The sequence below is a fragment of the Pelodiscus sinensis genome, chromosome 1, assembly GCF_052426305.1.
Source record: "Pelodiscus sinensis isolate ZL-2025 chromosome 1, ASM5242630v1, whole genome shotgun sequence".
NCBI classification, from domain to species: Eukaryota; Metazoa; Chordata; order Testudines; family Trionychidae; genus Pelodiscus; species Pelodiscus sinensis.
In genome coordinates, this window is record NC_143052.1 from 113,640,324 (window position 1) to 113,665,302 (window position 24,979).

Below are 24,979 nucleotides of genomic sequence, written 5' to 3' on the forward strand. Positions count from 1 at the left end.
CATTAGTAGGGCAGCATTTCCTTGCACTCCTGAGCTCTAAAAAGGCTCATTAGTTAACAGATACACAGCAACCTGCAACATCAGGAGAAATGAATGAAAACAAGAAAATGAAGATGCTTGTGTCCTCAGGTTCTAGACCCCAAAGGCAACAATACTGAGCACAATATAATCCAAACTAGAGCTGGGCAGAAAATTTTCATCTAAAGAGTTTTTTCCATTGAAAAATGTTTTTGACAAAACTGAAGGGTTTGAGTGGTGGGGTTTTTTTGGGGGGGGGGGGAGGAGGGAAGAGGGAAATCTTGATTTGAACAGCATTTAGCTAAACCCATCCAAATTGTGGTGATATGTTTTTATAAAAGCATCCATGTCCTCTTTCAAAATTGCCAGAACAAAAGTTTAGAAGCGTTTGTTTTGGGTCAATCAAAATGTTTATATTAAAAACATAGTTTCAAACAAACTTCAGAGGCAGGTCATTCTGAAACAAAGGCTTGGGGGGAGAAATAATGACATTTCATAAAGAAAACTATTAGATTTTGCAAAACTTTTTGGGCCAAATTCTCAGCTTATGAGTGTCAACAGAGTCTAGGGAGCTAAACCAGCTTTTCACAGCAAAGAACCTGACTCTCTAATGCCACAATAATGGTAGGTCCAAGCCCACCTGTCAAAGTCCTAGAAACTTAGAAATCTGGTGACACTTTGAGCCACTGTCTCTCTATCATCCAGCCTGTGGGAAGTGAATACAGTGTGCATAAGACTGGGATCATGAGAAGAGAGGCCAGATTCAAAGATACCCATTGACTTCACTTGGCCTTAGTGAGTTTGTGAGAGTAATAAAGATAAGTATTAATTTGTGGGGGGGGATGATGCATAGGCAAATGCAAGAGTTAACAGAAGGGAGGAGAAGGAAAAGAGGGTGAACTAGAGACTAGATGAAAGATCATCAGGAGATGTCCAAATGGAAATTAAGAAAAGTCCTGGAATAGAGAAATATACACACACAGCAGGAAATGAGACAGAGGTTGAGTATGTTGGCATCAGGGATGGAGGGGGGGGAGCTGGTTGAGAGTGTAGAATTGGGTATTAGAATAAGAGACCTATGGATAGGGGGTGTGTGTGTGTGTGTGTGTGTGTGTGTGTGTGTGTGTGTGTGTGTGTGTGTAAGAGTGGCAGCAAGTGTGTGGACAGTCTCTCACACTGATACCTAAACATTTTAAAAATTCTAGATAAAATTTCTCTAGGATGGTCAAAATAGAACAATCACTATGAGCATTCAATCTTTAATTTTAATTTGAGATTTCCCATTATGGTGCCAATTTGAATAGGGCGAACCTCTCTAGTTCAGAACTCTCTGGTCCAGAAACATCCGTGATCTGACATGATTTTATTTAGCTGGCTGTCCACTTATCATGGGTGTGGCCAAGTTTCCTTCAGTCCCATAAAGTTTGTTTGTAGCCACCAGTCCTGGCTCTCATTGCTCTGTGTTGTTTAGCTCTAGTTTACCCCTACATGTTCTCTAACAGCCCAGTAAGCAGTAGAAGGGTTGGTAATACTGCTAGACAATACTGACCTCCCATGGTCCGGAAAATTCTCCAGCTCAAAACTGGTCAGGTTCTGAGAGCGCTGGACTACAGAGTTTCAACCTGTATCAGTTGTGATGATATTTTGTGATGTGGGCATTAGTACCTTTGGAATTGATAACTGAATCTCTTCATGATAGTCACCCCCCATCCTCCTTTAATAGCATCGTAGGCCAAATTTGATCCTAAAAGTAAAAATGTTGTGCCCTCTTACTAAATCTTTCTATTCCTCTATCCCTAGTTCTCCCATCCTGATGCTAATTATTTTCAGGGGATCCTGGGAACACCTGGCATATCTTTGTGTACAAATGTCAGAATTCATAAGGGTATTTAATTGGTTTCTTTTTCAGAAAAATATCCTGTAGATATCTCACCTATTTTGTCCATCTATAACTACTTTTTGTACCACTGATATTTCTTCTGATAGCTTCCCTTTTGGGCTTATTAACTTTTAAAATGTGCATGTACTAAGTATACCTCTACAGAACTATTGTCTTTAAATAAATGTGCTTGATATTGGTTGGAAACTTCATGTCTACAGTAATATTGGAATAAAGTGAAAGGAAATAAAAGGCAGCCCATGGCAATTTTTTTCTTAAAGAAACTCATATATATGTTAATATTTATGGAGCGTATTCACCCCGGGTTTGCTCTTTTCAGTTTATGCAGGCATAGATACTCTGTGCTTCTGGGCCAATATTAAGCATATTAATGGCATGGTAAAAATATGCTCATCCACTATTTCTAATGACATCTGGTGATAATGATGGACCCCCCCTGCCCCCAGAGTCTATTCAAGATGGATGAAATAGATCAGATAAGAGATTATATAAATTTCTGTCCAAAACTTGAACTTAATCCAAGTTAAACGTTTATTGAAGAGTTACCTTTATTTAGGGGTGGAAGTGTATATATACATATGTACATTGGCACTTCTGGGTTCTAGCTCTTAGAACCATATGTGGAAGTTTTCAGGTTTCCTAACAAATGATCATGTGTGGAGTTGAAGATCTGTGTTGCTGACTTACTCTGACAGCCAGACCACGTGGGGTCACATTCTCTCTGGCTCAAAACTATAGACTCGTTGAGTGTCTTTTTGAAGCAGTAAAGAATACAGGAAGCCTCCCAAAAATTCCCTGTGAACAAATAGGTCAGGGAAGAACCCTGAGAGCTAATATTTTGCTTGTAAGAATAGTCCTGTCTTAGAGCTTTGATACTTGGTTTAAGAATAAAGGCAGATCTCAGGAAGGGGGATAAGTTTGGACAGTAAACCTTGCATGTGCATATATTAGGAACAGGACGACAAAACTTTGTAAGATTTTTACAAAGCAGTTTTGTAGATAAACTTCTGATAATCTGAGAGAAGGATACAGGCTTTGGGTAAAGCACAAAGATGGCAGGGAATCACAAGATTTGTTGTATCCCTGTCTCTACCAGGGCAAGTCACTTAAGCTCCCTGTGCCCCTGTTTTCCTACCATTATATAGATAATGATGATACTGGTCTACTTCACAGGAAGTTATGAGGCCTCCTTCATTTATCTACCTAACATGCTTTGGAATTCTTGAGTGGATACTACCACCGAAGTTCAAAGTAAACATTCTGAGATTTTATCTGATACACTCTACACAGTTAGAGTAATGCAGAGCAACCAAACTTAAGTGATATCAAGAGAAGTCCTTAATGCCTTTGAAAACCAGGCTGAAGATATTATGCATCACACTGGTTAAGTATGTTTGCTCGTATCACCCTGTAAATGACTGGACCAGACAGGGGATATATGGCAGATAACCGTACCAGATAAAAACAACAAATGGTCTGGTAGCGCTTTATAGACTAACGAAATATGTAGATGGTATCATGAGCTTTTATAAAGCTCATGATACCATCTACATGTTTGGTTAGTCTATAAAGTGCTACCAGGCCATTTGTTGTTTTTTTCTGTAACAGACTAACTTGGCTACACCCTGAAGATCCAGTACCACATAAGTTACTCTTAGTTCATGTGGTAGAGGCCCATGCTTTTGAGTCTGAATATCCAGAGTTCTATATCTTCATTGATAAGCTTAGTGCATAATGTTGCATTGGTACCAGAATATAAAATATTTCAGAACTTAGAGATGAGCATGGAACCTTTCTGCTTTAAAATATATCTTGGGTAATGTGTTTATCTCTTGTCTAATTTCTTAAGATTTCAAAATGAAATATGTACCATCCTATTCTTTTAATAACCACTTTACATTTGAAGCTTGTCATGTAGATAGAGCATGAAGCCAAAGCAAAGCAGTTGTTAGAAATTGTTTTAAATGATTTAGGGATAGCCATTTTTCATAGTTAACTAAAGCTAATTCTAAAACACCGAATGATCCAGAAGCTTTATTTCCACATTGAAATTAAAACTTGGACACCCTACGTCTGATATTAATTTAAACTCTGTGCAACTGGTGTTAATAATAATATTTGCATTTCATTTGGATTTGATTTCTTTGTAAAAATATTTGTACAAAGAAAACTGTCATGCATTTAATCTTTCTAATTGCATTTCTGGTTGGATCGTCCACATGCTTTTACTGTTAGTAAGTTATAATGCTTTTGTGCAAAATCTTAAGCTCCTTATTCAGGCAAAATTCCCCTTAAAATGAATGGGAGTTTAACCTGTACACAGGTTATGTCTCTTCTTTGTTTTTATTTGATTTTACTCTTAGTCATTCCATTTCAATGTATTTTAGGATGATCTATATCAGGGTAATTTCGATTCTGGAAGAAGAGGTAGGTTGAAGTGATAGATAAAATACAACGCTATTGACCAACCTGAATAGTCAGATCTGCCAATCAGCCACTAATTGAAAATATATAGCTAGCAGTGGATAGGTTAGTCAGGAGCTTGCCTTCCTTGCAGCTTGTCTTCAGGGCACGTTACTGCACTCCAGCTTGGGTGTAAACTCTAGTGCACATCAGCATGTCACTCATTAAATGTCTGTGGAGGCTCCACTGGTGCACACAAAGTTCCCAAGTGCAGGATGAGACAGCCCCATTTCCAGTGCTGGATTTCTTTAAAAAAAAAAAACTGCAGGAAGCAGCAGAAGCTTGTTCTAAATGTTGGTGTGGGGGGCGAAGGCAGGAGAGACCCGATGTGCAGAGGCCCTGAGAGGAAGCAATGGGGTTGTGGTGGGAGCTGGGAGGAAGATAGGGATACTGGGAAAGGCCACAGGAAGCATGGGGCCTGACTCCACACAGAATCTATCCCATCCCTGCATCCCTTCTATCTGTGCCTGGCAGGGAGCCTCTACTGTCTGGGCAGCCTTGCTACGCAGCTCCAAGCTTCCAGCATCTCCAGCACCTGACCTGTCCCCTGTTCTCCATGCGCTGCTCTGCCACTGAGTGCCTCCAACAAGGCTCAATATCAGCTTCAGCCAACTCAGAGGGCACTCTGCAGCCAAGGCAGGAAAAAGGCTGCTTAGGCCTGCTACTGGGTCCAGGCACTGGCACCAGGGCCCTGCTTATCCCCTGTGTGGAGGCTGGGAAGTGACTAGGATTAGTAGAAGTACCAGAATAGCATTCTGGCTCCCCAAATGACTGAAGGAATGGTGTTCTGGCAGGACTCCAGCACTGCCCATTTCACACTGCAGTAAGTCAACCCATGCTAGAAAACTTTTAGTGCATGACAGCATGGCCCACATGAGCAGTTAGTGTGTGGCATGCTGGTGTGCACTAGAATTTCTATTTCCATTTCTGCTTGCTAACATATTGTGTAGGCAAACCATAGAGGTGGCCATAAGTTCCTGTTCCTAGATATATCAATGCCATTAGCATTACAATTTAACACCCCCTGCAAAGCAATAGTTCTAGCGTTGAAGCTTGGAGATCTATGAACAGAAGTTGGTATAAGGGATACAAACCAGTTTTACAGGTGTCAATGAATTAAACATCAGACCGCCCAGTAGATTACGAAAATGTTATTCCTAATTTCTAGCTAAGGAACTGAGAGGTTATGTGGCTCACCCAAGGTCACTCCGAAATTCTGGGATTGAACCCAGCTCTCTTGACATTGGTTTTCTGGTTCAAGGACAGGACCTTTCTTACCTAATGAACAGTCATATCCAAGTCTGTGGACTAGTAATAATACTAACGGTTAAAGTTTCAAAATCGGCATGCAACACAATTTCTGTCTCATGGTAGGATTCTTCTGATATGTACCCATATAGGTACAGATTCACTTGTGTATCAAATCATGGTGATAGGCCAACATCCTTCCAAAATAATAATAAATGCTGCTTTTGTGAGTGCTGTTAGAAAGGGCCAGCCTGACAACCCTGAAGAATGAAGTCCCATTTTAACCACAGAGCCATTTGATAAGATTGCACTACTGACGACTTCTCCACAACACTTCACCCATCTGCCTTAAACCCAAATTGGAAAGGGATTACCTATGGGATAGAGGAGAGAAGATTGTTATCTCCATGTCCACTTAGTCATTGATGCTACTAAGATTGCCAACAAAGGGCTTAATTAATCCTGGGCGTAACCCTTCTGAAGTCAGTGGAGTTACCCCAGAGACGAATTTAGTCCAGGATGACACTTGTAAATCATGTAAATTGCTTCTGTGATATGGTCCTCTGTCCACTAGAATCAAGACTGACCTCAGTTCCCATAGGCCTCCATCCCAGGCAATTAGTAACACCACAAAGTGAGTGGTTGAATTTCAAGCCCTTTGCATCGTAATGGCTAGATAGTTACTGCCTGTAGTGGCATGTGTAATGGAAATAAAACACATACCACCAAAGTTTCTAAAATAACACTTGTTTTATTATAGATGTCCTTTTTCAAAGAAAATAAGTCAGCTACACCAAGCTGTCAAGGAGTATTCTTGAATTTAAAGCCTTTATATCTTTACAAATGCTTTTTCCCTCCTCTTGAAAGTTATGTAAATAGATCGAGCCATTAGAGAAAGAGAGAAGAAATAGAAAATCTATGCATACATAACCTTTAGGATCTTTTTCCCCCTTGAAACCTAAGAATTGCAGCAATTTATTTTACAGGAAAAGTTATGAGTGTAGTTGATGGGGTAGTTATAATCTGAGCATGATTCTTGACTTTACTCCACCTGTTTTGTACAGCTCTAGTGGCACATTGCAACTGGAAAGTTAGCTTATCTGACCTTTGGAGGATTCCCCATACAGCATAGGGGTGGTGCTTGCCTTGTTGTAGTGGGGTGCTTCCAAGAAGAGAGGGCATAGATTAGGTATCTTTATGCTCTGGTGCGCCTTGGTTGCCAGGAAGATGGACTGAATGGACGATGGACTAGGGGAAACACTAAGGTGTTTAGAGCCATTTCTGGCTCTCCATGCCCAGCGTTCAGCTTTATTGAAACTATCTCAACTACAGCTTTAAATCTAGCCTATATGCCTGAGCACATTTGAATAAAATCCCTTTTTATTCCACGAGGGTAAGATAAGTCACCTTATTTATAAAGGAAACAGATCTGGGCCCTAGAATAGCATCATTGGCATCCATCTGCTTCCTTTAATTCTTATCAAATTTAGTACTAACAATAGGTGTTGCCAGAGAAATAGCCCAGGAGAATGAATTCCAATTATCCCTGATATTTGGGAACAACCACATCTGGGTTGAAATCCAGGCTCCAATGAAGTGCATGGCAACCAGGTTGAATGTAATGGCTTCAACTCATTTGTCGCTTACTTAGTATAAGGGTTGCAGAGAGCTTCACCAACCCATTTCACAAAGGCCATCAAATACACTTTTGATCAGCTTTGAATTCCTATAATTGCTAATGGTATCAGGCTTCAGGCCCCCAAACACATATTGGCTCTACTGGATACTTAGGAGTTTTGGTGAAATACCTGCGAATCACATCAGTAAAGTCCATTTGGTCTGGGCCAAATCCTGAATAGTTTATTCAGGCAAAATGCACTTTGAGTTTGCCTGAGGCAAGAACTAAGGACCTTATTTTTAAAGATATTTGGGTGCCTAACTCCCAGGCAAAGGCATCTAAATATCTTTAAAAGTCCATCTAAATAAAAACTAAATGAGGACTTGAGGATCCGGCCCCTTGTTAATTGAAAAACAAAGTATCAGAGGCCTCCAGAGGAAAATGAACATGTAAGAGGTCAGTACAAAGAGCACTGATTTTATCTTATTTTTATATTCTTATAATCTACTCTGCGCATGGGCCTTCATATTCTTGTGTGTCAAAATGCATATAGTTATATATAATTTGGTACAATATATGTGCCAAATACATATGTACCCAAAGCCCCATATACAAATATCCCCAAATTTTGGGAAAGTTTATCTTGATACAGATCCAAATTTCATGTTTGCCTGTAATGATTGCAACAATCCCCTGGACCAGGTCCAAGTTTGATAACGTTTGGATCCTTTACCAAATCTTGCAGTGTGAAAATTTCTACTTCTGTAAATTTGTGACTTCAATGAATCTCAATCAATCATGATGAAGTGACGAAGAAACTACTTTAAAAGGAAGTGCAATATAAAAGGGAGAAATGCCATTCAAAAAGAAAAATTGGCAGTAAGAATAGAAGTGAAGGCTTTAAATTACTCTGTTTCCTGCTGAAAGATCAGTAGATATGGGTTCATCTTGTATTTGGGCCTTTCAACACTATTATTTTCTGGCTCATTTGAAAAATTGTAGGAATAGGAAACTTCTACAGAGCAGCCAACAATACATTGCAACACCTTGAGAAGCAGTAAATTAGACTGTAGTCATACTGTGTTGCAACTGGCTTGACAATCAGCCCATTAAACAGAGGCAAAACAACAGCATTCTTAATTAAAAACAAAATGGAAAAAATACCCAAATCACAAAATAGCCCCTATTTTTTCATCTGTCATTTACAGTAATCTCCAACCCGATCTTCACAAATAAAGGTGCTAATATTATTAGACAGTCTCCAGTCTGTAACAAGTAAGCCATGTTAGCTCAGCATGATGTGTTCTTTACCAAGGGATTTCATTACCTCCGCATAAACAAATGTTAACAGGAAAGACACATTTTAAATGCACATTGTTGAAAAGTTGAGATCATAATTTAGTATTTCTTTAGTTGAGAAAAGTAAATTTTGAAAATGTAGTCTAAGAGCGTTATGACATCCCATGTTCTTTCTCACTGATCTTCAAATCAAATTCCTCAGTACACAAGTAAACTAATCTCATTCCGCATTCTACCTCCCCCGTTTCCAAATCTTCAGTCTTGGGATGTGTAAAATGTGTTCTTTCAGGCTCATATGACATTATTAAAGGTGATTGGAGAAATTTAGGTCCTGAATCTGACAACACTTTCTCATGCATATCAAGTTAATCACATGCATGTTTGCAAGATGTAGTAAGGGGGTAGCCCTGTTAGTCTGTAACTTAAAAAAAAAAAAAAAAAAAAAGCTTAAAAATGAGTGGTCCTGTAGCACCGTAGGGTATGTCTACACTTGCAGACTAATTCGAAATAGGGCTGCAAATGTAGGCATTTGAAATTGCAAATCAAGCCTGGGATTTAAATATCCTGCGCTTGATTTGCATCTTCCCGGCTGGGCGCCATTTTTTGAAATTGACAAGCCCGGAATAACTGCCTGCATCTACACACGGCAGTGAAATGGGCATTCAAAATAAGGCCCTAGTTCAAAATACCTGTTAAACCTCATTGTAGGAGGAATAACAGGTATTTTGAACTAGGGCTTTATTTCGAATGCCCGTTTCACTGCCGCGTGTAGATGTAGGCAGTTATTTCGGGCTTGTCAATTTAAAAAAAAAATGTCGCCCGGCCGTGAAGATGAAAATCAAGTGCGGGATATTTAAATCCTGGGCTTTATTTGCAATTTCGAATGCCTACATTTGCAGCCCTATTTCGAATTAGTCTGCAAGCGTAGACATACCCTTAGAGATTAACAAAAAATACAGGTAAGTATCATGAGCTTTCATGGGCACAACCCACTTCTTCAGATGACAAATATGAAGCAAGAGGCTCAGAGGGTCAAGTATAAAGCAAGAAAAGAAGGGGAGGGGAGGAGGAGGAAAAGAAACCCTGTCAATTAAAGTGTCTCTGCTAAATGAGGCTAATAAGGTGGGTTGTAAGTGCCTGATACTTAGCTTTTGACGTTGTTTGGGCTTTGAACAGAATGGCCCATCCAAGAGAGATCTTGGTCCAGTCCCTGGCTAAATGTGTCAAAATTGCATATGAAGGCCAGTTCCACAGTTTCTCTCTCTAGTTGGTTCCTGTATTCTGTAAGAGAATAGCAAGTGTTGATGCATGAGCCAGAATAGAACCTTACTCTCCCATAGCTGTGTTGTCCCTACATTGCTAACCGGGTAATAGGGTAAAAGCTGATTGTTGTCACTGAAGGTAGCAATATGACTGATACATTTTGGGAAGATGTATTGAATGAGAAGGTAACCATTTTTCTGGTACTCTTCTGACCAGAATTATGCTTAGAAGATTATATTATAGTGTTGGCACCTGAAATATAGCATGTGTAAAAAGGAGAACCAAAAAAGAGAAATTTGCTCCACGATCAACAGTCTAATTTCACTGTCCCAAACGCAATGAAGTTCATAAAGTAAACCTAGAGCATCTGGGTCTTTAAAGTACATTTGACTATGTATTCCTTCAATGACAGTGATCAGAGAGATTTGTTAGTGACATTGTTCAAAAGAAAGTGAGCTTGACAGTCTCTGTAAGTCATTCCATATTTAAAAATTGATTTAGGACTCATGAGGAAGAGGAAACAGAGGTCTTACATGATTCTGCTGCCCCTTATGTGGTCATTTATACCCACACAAAGTTCCAACAAATCACATTCCACCACTTATTTGCCATTCTCCATCCATTCTTCAATCCCTTTGCACGGGTGTGAATGACTGGACAAGTTGCCAATCAATGGAGAATAAAGCTCTGAGTACATGAATTGAAGAGGGGTATTCATGAAAGGAAATAGATGCTCATACTCCTATTTGTAGATCCACTCAATTGCCTGTAGTTCTGCATGATAGTCTTGATTCCATTCCTAGCTGCCTAAAAGGGTGTGTAATGTAACTGCTGAGAGAGAAGCATAATCTGAAAATTCTTAACTACCTCCTAATTTTAGCTCCCGTGTGTGTCTGTCTCCATCTCCTCCCTCAAGGAGGCCCCAGGAATACAGCCAATAGTGAGTAAAGCAGAGCGAAATCTGAGAGAGTCTGAAGCCACAGGGATGGAGGAAAGGGAAAAATAATCAGATTAATACCATTAAAGCGAAAAATGTCTTCTCTGCTGGTTTAAACTAACCATGAACCCAAGCTATAATATTTAGATTTGTATTCGAAATGCTTGAAAGTTTGTGGGCTTTTGGCTTGTTCCATTGTATAAAAAGAAGCCATTTATATTATATCTGCATGTGAGTTTGGATTTTGAATTCTCACCCTATGCAAAATTTGAGTTTTAGACTGAGCCTATTTTTACTTTTAAATATCATTCTGGATAAATCAGCTAAGTGAACCTCATCAAAAACTCATGACTAGCCATAAACAAATCTCTAGAATTTCACTAGTAGATTGTTTGTTTATCTTTGTTGGATTCCTTCCCTCCTCTCCCTTTCCCCTCCCCCCCCCCCACCCCCAATACAAACATCTGTTCTCTGAGGTGGAGTGAAAAAGCTGTTTATGCAATACTCCTTGCCCACTTTTGCAGATCTGAGACACCTGGAAATACAGCCATATTTAGGTCCTTCAGACCTGTCAAAATTCACCCATCTCTGGTCGAAATCTCTACCGGCATGCAATATCTCCCTAGATTAAATACATACCTAAGAATATAGGCACTAGTATTGAGCTGGAAAAATAATACAAGAAAGGATGGGTCATAATAAAAGCAATTAGGTGTAAATGTAGTGCTAGTGAAAGGTGCCAGATTAACAATTTTGGAGAGTAAATAAAGCAGTGTCTCAGGTGATTCAGTTCTTGCTGCCTCTGCTGAGGATATCACTTGTTTCTGGACCGAGACTCATAGGCCTCTGAGCAGCCACCAGAAGATAATGATTTTCAATTATCGTCAGTCAGGGCTGCATTGAAACCAGGAACTGAGAAGCTGTCTCATTACCAGACCCTTGAGTCTTCCAATTCTTTGGACATCCTGTCTCTGATGCTGGACAGAAATGGTGTGGGGCACACTACCACTCTAAAACCATTTAAATCAAGTAGACCAGAATCTGCTCTATATACTCAAAAAGGATGAAGTGATTTTTTTTTTTAAATAAAGCTTTGACCTTCCTTACCCCAAACTACCGGTAACCTGCTCTACAGCGGTTTTCTACTTTGTTACAATTCTTTTAGCTGCTGATTTTGGTGAGCATCTTGTTAATTGCCTGCTTGACGTGGGTGGTGGAGCTCCGTCTTCGAGTCTTGCCCTGGACCATCTTACGACGCCGTACCTCACGGCACAGCTCGTAGAAGGCCTCCATGATGTTGCCTTCACCTGTACAAGCAGAGCACTCATAAAACGCGCATGCCAGTTCTGTGGCTAGCTTTTCTCCTTCCTCTGTGCTGACTTGCCTGGAGTGGTCCAGGTCTGCTTTGTTCCCCACTAGGATCAGAGTAACATTCTTGGGTTTTTTAACTTCATCCAGCAAGTTCTTAAGTGGCAGCACTTCCTCAAAGCTGCCCCTGTCGGTGATGTCATAGACTAGCACAAAGCCTTCACCCCATCGTACGTGTCCTTCCTTCTGAATAGCATCCTCCTGTTTGAAAAGGAGGACACCAGTTTAAGGAAAAGATTATACATTGGTTAAGTACAGTTTGGGAAAATAGTACCAGCCCTTCAGGTAGACATCCATCCACTAGGCTCACCTCTCAGTGACTGAGCAGCATGCAAAGCCATTTATACATGGGCAAAGTAGATGTAAAACCACAACTCTCCTAATTTTATACCCACTCTGCAAAAGTGGAGATGACCGCACAGGTTGCAAGGCAGTGGAGAATCAGGCCCTCTGGAGCTGCAGCTGTGAACATAGTTATGTCGTGTGCCCGTGAAGAAGATTTTTGAGGAAAAGTCTGGTAGCTTTAGGCAGGTTTCTAGTGGTTTTCAGTGTGAACACCTGCTGGTGTTTTAGAGGGAAAGGTTGCTGTGGGGAGGGTGAATCTACATGGTTTGTTTTCATGAGTATAGCTTATATGTCCTGGTTGCACAGGTGTATGCTCAGCTAGCTATGGGCAGTGGCTATTTGGTCCCTATATCCTGGTGTTGCAATGCCTTTCTACGAAGTTAGCTCAGGGACACTTCCCAACTCTTGGGTGTCCACATGGGTCACTTAGCGCGATACTGCTAGACTGTCTGTATCTTGCCCTGGCAAGAGTGACAACCTACTAGGGAAATCTGGTCATGTGACTTGGGGCAAGCAGGTCACTGTTAGCATAGATGACTTCGTACTGATTTCATGCAGAGCCTTCATCTTGCAGACTTATGTGGGAGGCTCCTCGTGTGCAGAGACAGCTGGGGCATCTGATGAACTGCAATAACTTGGGGGTACCTGCCACAGTTTCTTATGCAGCCTTTGTTACAGTTAAGGCATATACAGTAAAGGGTTACCCAGCTGGCCACCCAGTTTTCCACATTACAAACTCAAAACATCGATTTGTGTGCAGCACTTGGGCCTGGCAGCCGCTGCTCAGGATAGCATGGGCTCTACTTGATTTAAGTCACTGGAAATGTCATGCATCTGCTTATTCCCACCTCTGTTCTCCTGCTTATTCTTGTATGAGAACCGGATCCTCTCAACTCTTCTCACTCACCTGACCAGCTGTGTCTAGTATCTCCATGGAAACAACTTCATCATCGATAGTTGCCTGATGGCGATAGGTAGACTCTTCAAAATAATTAAAAAAAAAAAAAAAAACAGTTTTAGAAGAGTTTAAAATCTAAATGCAGATTGTTAGAGCAGAATCTTCTGTATGTTACCATTCTGTCAGACAATTTGAAGTACTCCATTGATGTGATGTAAAGCTCCCCCAGCATTCATGCATTGGAACTTTTTCATACCTAGGCTCAGCCTACTTCTTCTTCTTCTTATAGCTAAGGCCTAAGGTGTTTCTTCCCATGTAACACCCCATAACTTTCTTTTATACCTCATCTCAGAACTACAACTGTCCACAGACACCGCCTTTGTACTATGCACATGGGATCTCTGCAACCCTAAAAGGTCTCAACAATTTAAAAAGCTAATCAACTCGTTGTTCCAGTAGTATTCATGGGCGTCAGTCTTCCTTTTGGACAAGAATATATACAACATCTGGGACATGTTGCCAAAGCCATTTCTGAGATGGAATGCTTTAAAAATAATAACTTTCAAAAAATGTAACTGGTTTCAGCGACTATGGCTCTATTTACATCAGGGCTGAATTTGTTCCAAATTGTTTATCCAAACTGGAACATGGCACTGAAGCTAACACTCTTATTATTTTTTTTAAATGGATTTTTTCCCCTTCAGTTTGTTTTTTTTTAAGAGGGAAAAGGGCTAAATCACGTTAAAATATCTTTCAAACAAACAGCATGAGTTCTTTTGAAAAGATTTTCTTATAATGCCAAACTAGCCAATAATATTGAAATCGGATACAGGCGTCTATATTTCAGTATATTTTACTGATGAAAAAGTTCTCCATTAAAATAGTTGCTGCAATATATATTTTTGTTACCACTAGATAAAAATGTAAAAGCGCACACATGGTAAAAGATGGCATTGCAGCAGCCAAGAACTGGGTGCAAGATCTTTATAATTAAAAGAAGAATCCTGGTTTTACTTAAGAGATATCTCAGAACTGTAGTTAGCCTGTATTTATAATCTCTTCCTAGAATACTTGATGTACCCTTCTCCTTGTTGCTTGTTCCAACAGATATTATCCTATTTACTAGTATTTCATATGGGGGTTGGAGTTTGTTACTATGGAAGCTTTTTAAGTGATCAGAATCTTGGATTTGTGCCTTACTGAAAGCATAGCAAGAGAGCCTGTTAAACCCATGCTGTGACAATACATTTTCTACTGATGTGGAGGGAAGAGTGCCACCTCTTGAAACACCAATGCCACTTCTTTGGAGGTCTCCAATTAAAAGACCGACCATGCCTGTCACTGCATAGCTTGAAATCTGACCAGATCAGAACCAAAAGTGGTGTGACTGCAGAACAGGAATCTACTCCAGCTACCCTCTAAACATAGCCCTTCCGCTGTGATAAAATTTTGGAACAGCAGGATTTATTTTCAGAATGTTTATTTGAAACATGCTAAAGTCTTCACTTTCTCCTTTTCTAGCAAAGTCTCAAAGCAACATGTTTGATTTTTAAGAATTGCCAAGAGGGGCTAAACAGACGCACTACTCCAGTAGAGGAAAATAAGGGTGTATTTGCTGCCTCTGAAGTTCTGGAAATAGGCAACTAATCAAATAAATAATTAGTGACACCAAGACACTTGTTTTATCTTAATGAATAGATAACACTTACGTGTGATAGCATTTGACCTATAACTTGGAAAAGAGTCCATGTTAATATTTAGCTATTACTTTTGCCAACTAACAGATGGCCTACATCACAAGTCAAATGCACGTGTTATAAAACTGAAGTCAGTAGGAGATTTATATTTTATTTTGTGCAAATCTCTTCAATGGGAATGGGAGGATGTGCTTATGGAAACTTATTTACTGAACCAGAACTTCTGAAAGGCTTTATTTTCTATTAATGTCTCCCTTCCCTACTGAAGGATGCCATTTCTCCAGAATAAAGTCTTTAAACTCTCACACTATTCTCTTCAACCCCAACACCCTCTTCTCCACCCAAAACAGTAAATTGCCCTCATTACTCAAAATACTTTAAATGGTGCAGCTGATATGGCAAATGTGAAACACCCTCTGTCAATTAATCAGGCAAGTGGAAGCCAAATGGCAAGTGCCTTTGTCTTCAGTTTTTATTTTAAGATTTCTCAGGAAATTACTGGTGTTTGTTGTAAAAATGGCCAAAATTTGGTGCAAAAATGAACGTCACCATTTTCTGAGTAATAATCAGGATTAATACTGGGGATGTGAGAATGGGTGGTAGGAAGCAATAAATAGAGAAAAGTAGGCCTGGCAGCGAAGAGGTGGAGGAGATCAGGTTGCCTTCTCCATCCCCTCCAGGTCCGGGCCCATTCCGGAAAACGAGATGGCAGTTCAATTGCCTGGTTAGCCCTCAAAACGGGATGTAAATGAGATGAATGTAGAACATACCTCTTATTCTGGTCATCTGCCCTGAGATGAGTTTTATTTTGGATACATAGCACTGATACAAGTAAGATGTGCGGACTGTTGATTGTTGTTTTTGATAAAGATGTATTTGTTTTTCAACCTGAATAATATTTATGGATTTGGGGGAATTTAAATGATAGTTAGCACTGTCTGGATATATGTGAAAAAAGCCATTATTAGGCTAAAATTGACAGGTATGACTTTTAACTGCATGGGTGGAACCTCCTAAAAAGCCAGTGGATTAAAGCATGGAGCTACTAGCCATGACATGTTGACTTGAATTCCCTTTCTGAATCTAACTTTGCATTGCTGTAGAACTTACAGTACCTTGCTTTACAGTAGTTCAATATCATTGCCCCTCTGAACTGTGCATATGGAGACAATGTATCAGAGAAGCTAGTAAAGTATATTGACTGGGAGTTGGAATGGTCTAGTTCAGTGTTTCTCATCCAGTGGTATGAGTACTCTTAGGGGTACTTGAGAGAAGTCTTGGGGGGGAGGGTATGTCAACACAACTGAAATTTGGACAACCCTAATTTTTATTTTGTTTTACAGCGCTTTATTATTTTTGTACTTTTTGCACCCAAAAATTTCATTGCCCGCCCAGCTATAATTAAGTTGTTTAAAATTTTGTGTGTCTGAAAACTTTAGGTACTGGGGGTGCTTATAATTTTTTTTAAAGGTGTACCTTTAAAAAAAAGGTGAGAAACACTGGTAGAAGCATTACCAACACTTCCATTGCTTACTAGTTGATAAATCTAACAGAAGAGAACTGTCTTCTAACTATAGTTATGGAGGATATGGACTTTTCAGGTGACCATGGGCAACTTCTTGAGCCTTGGAGTCTCTTCCTGTATCATGCACAATGCAACCTGGTAATAATTCCATACTGCAATTATATGGTTAACATCAAGAAGGTGGAAGGAAAATGTTATAGTTGTGTTTCTCTGTCCATACATGCTTGAATCAAAGTAGGATTTTGCTGAAGCCTAAGAAGCCAGACCAGTGTCAAGCCAATCAGCATCAAACAATGAAATGGACCCATAAAATTTACCATTTGAGCCCAATTTATTATGAACTTTGAAAGTTCTTGTTAATGATTGGGTTGTGACACTTCATATATTTTGGGGAATTTAAACAAAAAGGGTTGCTGGCCATATTGCTTTGGACCTACAGTTGATCTCATGACACTAATGATTTCATTTTGTATAATAGTGCATTCTGCAGCACTTTTCTTCAATAATATTTAACGCTTGCAAAATTCATCATTTGGAACATTAAAGCTCATCCTTTAAATAGTTAGACCATACCATTTCTGAAGCAACATTAGTCAGTTTATTTTTTTAGTCTACAGTATATTGGCACAAAATTCTCAGATACTGAAAGTCCTTTACAAGGAGAAGCAAAAAACTTACTGAAAGCTTCCCCTAGGCTCATCTGTGCTATCCTGTTAATAAGAGTATTAGAGAATCACTTTCTTTTTCTGAACAATGAGTTAAAAGTCATTATGAAAAAAATAGTAGAGAGAAAATACTGAAGTACATGGTCCACTGAAAGCATATCTGAATGTCCTCCAAACCCCGAGATTTTGATAAATCTGATAGCATCTCTTTGCTGTATTTATAATATTCAAGGGAGATTTGGGTTATAGTAACCTGAAGAATGAACACATTCTCTTGTCCTGTATAAAACTTAATTGGTCAATGCATTTGTTCCAGAGGGCATATTTCAATTCTTAGTGAAAAAAAGTCCTCTGAGATCTACTTTGTAGCTCTTGGACCACATCCTCAGTTGGCATAAATACTCTTTAATGGCACAAAAACAACTTACAGCAGCTAAGGATCTTTTCTCCTGAAAGTCTCACTCAGTACAAGTTGAATGCTTATGGGGAGAGCAGAAAATGGGGGTAGAGCACTGTCTTACAGCTCTGAGAGGAAATGTTTTCTTTACGCTTTTAGGAACTTGTTTATAGTAGGACTAGGCAAACCAATTTGGATGAAATAAACACCTACACAAATGTATGCCCAAACTTGAACATTATCCAGGTCTGTTAAGTACAGATGGGTCCAAATTCCTTTCTCGTCCAGAGTTTTGGCTCATGTCCATCTCTAGTTTCAGTGTTTAAAAAAGTCAGCCTAACTGGAAGGTGAGGGATAGAAATAGTGTGAGAAAGTTTGTGCATGTGGTGTCTTGTGCTTCCATGGAACCTGGAAGCTCTTAAGGCCTAGAGAGAGAGCCTGTTCTGTGAAATTTCCAGACCAGTAGACCAATGAGACAGAGACAAGAGGAAATGAGATGCCAGCATGTGAACTTCTGGTTACTTAATCACACTGAACATTTAAAAACTTCATTTTCCCTCTGATGGAGAGATGAATAGGAGACTGTGCTGTCAAAAGGAATGAATCAAAATTTCCTCTGTTATACTCATGCAACTTCATGGAGGTCACTGAGGTTTCACGGTATGTGTGCCTGCAGAATTGGTCTCCATTTCAGTTGAGAATCATGAATCAGTGTATACCCAATATGTCTCCATTCCATAAAAAACCTAATGTTGTCTCATATTGTTTCCAGTGGATTTGCTCCAGCTGCAAGGGTAAATTTCATCTTTCTCTGCTGTTCTGTGCATCTGCTCACTTGCTTCCTCTCAGCCTTTTTTCACAATCTTACCACTACTGGGAACCAGAAACAACTTCTCTGTAGTGCTTACCATGTAGAATGTGACTCGCCTGCCCCCCATCACTTCTCAAACCCAGGGGTGGACTGGCCCGGTGGGATACTGGGAATTTCCTGGTGGGCTGTCATCCAGTGGGCCGTTGTGTCCACATGATGTTGCCCCTCACGCTGAGCGGCTCCGCATCTGCGCTGTATGCGGCACACAGAGCCCGACCTGCCGCCTGCGCTGAGTGCCGGGCTTGAGGGGCACACAGAGGTGATGTCATGGGGAGGGCCATTCTCAACCCATTTCCCGGGCCTATTTTGATTGCCAGTACGCTCCTGCTCAAACCTCATCTAAAAATACTTTTCTTCCTTGCTGGTGACTCTTAACTGCCTACTCCATCTCTTTATTGCCTTTTGGCCATGTTTTTATTTTACTGGAGTCAGTAGAAGTAATGTTTCTGGACACCAGTGGAGGATCTAGCCCTGTTTGCTTATACATTTTTTCTTTTTTATGCTGAATGCATTCCTTTTCTTATTTTTATTATTTTCATAGATGCAGAGCCATAAATATGCATGGGGCTTTCTATTCATGCTTTGCTAAAGTTACACACTGAAAATCGTGAAAGGTGAAATTTTTAAAAGCACCTAACAGCTTGGCTCTATAAATACTTTGGGCACTTCAAGCTAGTATGAGTAGATTTACACTCCACCTTGTCACAAACTAAATGCCTTTGTGGATCTTAGCTGCAGCACACTAGAATTTCCCTAGTATGCTTTGATGGATCTCACTTTGAAATGGGAGTAGTTTAAAGCAGTTGTTCCCAAACAGGAGTATAGGGCCCCCTGCAGGCTGCAACTAGATTTCAGGGGACGGAAAAGCTGCCGCCCAGGGCAGAAAGCTGAAGTCCCACCACGTGGTGCTGAAGTCCGGGGCCTGGCAGGCAACCACCCAGTGCTAAAACTGAAGCCTAACCAATGTAGCTTCTTGAGGTCCTCTGCAGTATGGAACCCCAGGCAGTTGCTCCGCTTGGTTCTCCCCATATCATCAGCCCTGCCTTTATAGGCAGAAAACCAGTTATTGTGGCACAGGTGGGCTGTGGAATTTTTAGAGCATGTCAGGGAGAGGGAACTTAGAAAAAGTTTGAGAACTCCAGGATTAAAGGACACTTGGGGAATTTTTAGTGAGAGGGCAGCAGAATCTACATGGATGCTTAGTGCACGGCAAGCTAGTGTGTGGTAGATTACACCCCAGTTTGTTGTGAGCTAAGTGTTTGTATACACAGGCTCTGATTTTTACAGGTATTTGGGCATTCCTGTTCGGACCGCCCTGATCTGGTACCCTTGGGACCTAATCCATCCTGAATGACAAAATTTGCTAGATCAGGGAAGTCACCTGTCACTGGCCTCCTGGCCCACTGCCTCTCTCCGTAGCAGGCTTCATTCCAGACCCACTGCCACTCGGATGCCATCCCGCTGATCACAGTGGGCTGGCCAGGGCTCCCCGAAGACATAGCTCCCCAGCTGCCATGGCCCCATTTCTGCCCCACTCAGTTGGGACTCCTGGGGGATGGGGCTCAACAGGTACCATGGGTCCCCCTGCTGCCCTGCCCTGGGAACAGATTCCCTGGCTGCTGCTGGCCCTGCTGATGGGGTTCCCTGCCACTGGATTCCAGACAGCTCATACTTCACAGTGCCAGGGATCTCTGCTCTGGCAACGTCTGTGGTCCTTCTGAACCATGGATTTTGCGGGACCAGAGAGTCCTGAATTTAGGAGGCTTAACCTGTACTACTCCCAGTGTCACAATGCCCAACTGATTTAGGAGCCTAAATTTCATTTCATTTTCAAAACATATTGTCCTTAACCAGTCCAAATTCCATTGCCTGTCAATAGAATTTAGATTCGAGAGCCTAAATCCCTTTTTTGAAAATACGCTCCCAAATCAGTTAAGCATTACGGCACTTAATATTGCAATGCCTAAATACCTTTTAAAAACCTGGCTCCTAGTGATTTAATCTCCTAGGCTCCTAAGTAATTTTTGTAAATGTTATTTAAGTACTTAATTCACTAAACATTTTAACTCCAAAAGTCAGGAATTACAAAATTTAAGGCTTCAACAGATAATGTTCTATGTCGCGCAGTGTAAAGTTTACAACACCAACAACAATATTAAGAAATACATTTTAATGGTACTGTGAGTGTAGACTATATGGTAGTTACATCTGAATTAAATGAACCCTTCATGTCTGAACAGCAGCCTCTATTCCTAACCAGCCTTGTTAAGGCCAGGCGGGGACATATGAAATAATATAAAAAAGAATGCAGGATTTGCTATGCTATGTTAAATAATTTAGCTGAGTCACTACTGACTAGCCTTAAATTTTTCAAATTTTTAATTTTTTTCCCTTTTTAATTCTCCCCGCTCCAATCCAAACTGAGGCATTAGTCCCCTGGGGGAATTATGTCCATGACAAGCTTCATGTTAAATAAACCATTCTTGCTGTAGTTGTACCTTTTAAAAATATTAGAGAAAAGGGTGCACTTTCTCCCTATAAACAAAAACTAGCCAAAAGGATGTTGCTCATAGTTTATTATTTTTTCATCACCTTAAGGCACAGAGTAAGCATGAGAAATTTCAGTCTTTCCAGCGAATGTTTCAGAAAATTACTCAGTGTAAATAGGGCAAAATATTTTTCATTTATAACTACTATGGGCCCAATTTAATACTTCCTTCTATATTCCATTTATTTAATTCTGTAAAGTATTTTAGGAAACTGTATATATGTAAAGAATGCTATAAAACAGAATTTATTTTATCACTGCCATCAGGAATGCTACATATTGAAACCGATACTAAAGAAAACATAAAGCCTACTAAATAAATGATTGCCACATTGTTCCAAGTTTCTTCCTGTGCTGGCTCTCTATTTTGAATCTGCCATGTTTTTTAAAGACCAGGGTCATTACTTTATAAAGTTCTAAGCCATTTCCATCTACTTTCTTATGGATACTTCAGACAAACCAGGAATATTTTCCTTCAGTTTAGTAGAGAAAGATAGAACATGATCCAATGACTGCAAGTTGAATCTAGACAATTTCAGACTGTAAAAAAGGCATAAAGTTTTAGCAGTGAGAGTAATTAATCATCAGTTGTAGCTGATTGCCCATTATGGACAATTTTTAAAACAAGTTGGCTGTTTTTCTGAAAGACTTAGTCTAGGAAAAAATTTTCGAAACGTTTTTGGTCTGTGTCATACAGGAGATCCGATTAGATGATAACAATGGTCCCTTCTGACCTTGGAATCTATAAACATAATCACAAAAGATAGACATTGGAATGATCGGTGAAATTCAATGAATGTATTGACCTTAGGCACTCTAAGTTGACAGAGGATTCAGTTAATCAGGGGTTGAAATGTTATATTTTTTGTATGCTACTCTATAAATCAACATAATTTCATAGAATCATAGAACACTAGAACTGGAAGGGACCTCGAAAAGTCATCGAGCCCAGTCCCTTGCCCTCATGGCAGGACCCAATACCGTCTCGACCATCCCTGATAGATGTTTATCTAACCTGCTCTTAAATATCTCCAGAGATGGAGATTTCACAACCTCCCTAGGCAACTTATTCCAGTGTTTAACCAGTCTGAGAGTTAGAAAGTTTTTCCTAATGTCTTGCCTAAATCTCCCTTGCTGCAATTTAAGCCCATTGCTTCTTGACCTATCCTCAGAGGCCAAGGAGAACAATTTTTCTCCCTCCTCTTTGTGGCACCCTTTTAGATACTTGAAAACCACTATCATGTCCCCTCAGTCTTCTCCTTTCCACACTAAACAAGCCAGCTATGTCTACACTGGCACCCTTTTCCGGAAATGCTTAAAACGGAACAGTTTCCCATTATAAGTATTTCCGGAAAAAGCACGTCTACATTGGCAGGATGCTTTTCTGGAAAAGCACTTTTTCTGGAAAAGTGTCCATGGCCAATGTAGACGCGCTTTTCCGGAAAAAAGCCCTGATCATCATTTTCGCGATCAGGGCACCTTTGCGGAAAAGACTACTGTGCTGTCTACACTGGCCCTTTTCCGGAATGGTTTTTCCGGAAAAGGACTTTTGCCCGAATGGGAGCAGCATAGTTTTTCTGGAAAAACACTGACAATTTTACAGTAGATCATCATTGCTTTTCCGGAAAAGCAAGCGGCCAGTGTAGACAGCTCGCAGCTTATTCCGGAAAAGCAGCTGCTTTTCCGGAATAAGTGGCCCAGTGTAGACACAGCCACCCAGTTCTTTCAGTCTCCCTTCATAGGTCATGTTCTCTAGATTTTTAATCATTCTTGTTGCTCTTCTCTGGACTTTCTCCAATTTTTCCACATCTTTCTTGAAATGTGGTGCCCAGAACTGGGCACAATACTCCAATTGAGGCCTAATCAGTGCAGAGTAGAGTAGAAGAATGAATTCTCGTGTCTTGCTCTCAACACTCCTGTTAATGCATCCCAGCATCATGTTTGTTTTTGCAACAGCATCACACTGTTGACTCATATTTAGCTTGTGGTTCACTATGACCCTAGATCCCTTTCTGCAGTACTCCTTCCTAGACAGTCGCTTCCCATTCTATATGTGTGACATGGGTTGTTCCTTCTTATATGTGTTCCTTCTATATGTGTGACATGGGTTCTCCTATCCTCCAAAGCAGTTGCAACCCCTCTGAGCTTGGCATCATCTGCAAACTTAATAAGTTTACTTTCTATGCCAGTATCTAAATTGTTAATGAAGATATTGAACAGAACAAGTCCCAAAACAGCCCTCTGAAACCCCACTTGCTATGCCCTTCCAGCAGGATTGTGAACCATTAGTGACTACTCTCTGGGAATGGTTATTCAACCTGTTATGCATCCACCTTATAGTAGCACCATCTAAGTTGTATTTGCCTAGTTTATTGATAAGAAGATCATGCGAGACCATATCAAGTGCCTTACTAAAGTCTAAGTATACCATGTCCACCACTTATCCCTTATACACAAGACTTGTTATCCTGTCACAGAAAGCTATCAGATTAGTTTGATATGATTTGTTCTTTACAAATCCACGCTGGCTGTTACCTATCACCTTATTATCTTCCAGATGTTTGCAGATCAATTCCTTAATTACTTGTTCCATTATCTTTCCTGGCACAGAAGTTAAACTGATTGGTCTGTAGTTTCCTGGGCTGTTTTTATTTCCCTTTTTATAGATGGGCACTATATTTGTCCTTTTCCATCTTCTGTAATCTCTCCCATCTTCCATGATTTTTAAAAGTTGATAGCTAAAAGCTCAGATATCTCTATCAGCTCAAGTAGTCCAGGATGCATTTCATCAGGCCCTGGTGACTTGCAGGCATCTAACTTTTGTAAGTGATTTTTAACTTGTTCCTTTTTTATTTTAACTTCTAAACCTACCCCCTTCCCACTAGCATTCGCTATGTTAGGCATTCCTTCATCATCAGGCTTCTTGGTGAAGACCAAACAAAGAAGTCATTAAGCACCTCTGCCATTTCCAAGTTTCATGTTACTGTTTCTCTCTCCTCACAGAGCAATGGGGGTCTACCCTGTCCTTAGTCTTCCTCATGCTTCTAATATATTTATAGAAAGCCTTTTTGTTTCCCTTTGTCTGTTGCTAGTTTGAGCTCGTTTTGTGCCTTTGCCTTTCTAATTTTGACCTGAATACCTATATTGTTTGCTAAAATTCATCCTTTGTAATTTGTCCTGGTTTCCACTTTTTATATGACTCCTTTTTGATTTTTAGATTAATATGATTTTTAGATTTAATTTAATATGACTTAATATAAAGCACCTTGATGGGAGGGTGTATGTGCACACTCAAAGATGTGTTGTGTGCCCTCATAACATTCATTATTGTTATATATAAGAAAATAGTGTTTGTGACTTGTTTAGTAAGAGCAGGAGGTAGGAAGGCAGAGTTCCTCAATGCTTCTCCTAGCTGTGCCACTGTCTTGCTGTGTAGCTTTTGACAAATTGCATAGCCTCTCTCTGCTTCAGTCCATCCTCACTAGTAAAATCACCCACCTCAAAGAAGGGTGGCGAAGTTTTAATGAAATAATGTTTGTAAAATTGTTTTAGGTATATGTCAGAAAAGTGCGTGAACGGGGGGCGCTTACTTTAGGCACTATTCATTGACGGGGTTTCAGTTAATCAGGGTATGGTTGAAATGTTGTATTTTTGTATCCTATCTATAAAGCAACATATTTCAATATGACTTACTATAAAGAACTTTGATGAAAAAGTGTACGTGCGCACTCAAAGATTTGTTGTGTGCTCTGATAACATTTATATTACTATATGAGAAAATAGTGTTTGTGGCTTGTTTAGTAAGAGCAGGAGGTAGGAAGGCAGCATTCCACAATACCTCTCCTTGCTGTGCCCCGCTCCCAAGGGTTCACATGACTCCATACCCCCTCTGCTCCCAGGCACTGTCTCCCCTCTGCTA

General features: G+C 40.2%; 1 protein-coding gene and 1 long non-coding RNA gene across 3 annotated transcripts in view; one reads left to right on the forward strand and one right to left on the reverse strand.

Annotated features, from left to right (window-relative positions):
• LOC142818349 (uncharacterized) overlaps nucleotides 1-24,979 on the forward strand; it is a 159,763-nt gene that overhangs the window by 72,261 nt on the left and 62,523 nt on the right. The window lies entirely within an intron of this gene.
• The window catches only part of RERG (RAS like estrogen regulated growth inhibitor), a 120,962-nt gene continuing 105,395 nt past the window's right edge, over nucleotides 9,413-24,979 (reverse strand). For both annotated transcript variants that reach the window (XM_006130256.5, XM_006130257.5), the window contains exons 4-5: nucleotides 13,367-13,440; nucleotides 9,413-12,315 (exon numbers count right to left, since the gene is read on the reverse strand). In XM_006130256.5, the coding sequence (XP_006130318.1) occupies nucleotides 11,908-12,315; nucleotides 13,367-13,440 (482 nt within the window). In that variant the 3' untranslated portion in view covers nucleotides 9,413-11,907. The remainder of the gene's footprint in view (nucleotides 12,316-13,366; nucleotides 13,441-24,979) is intronic.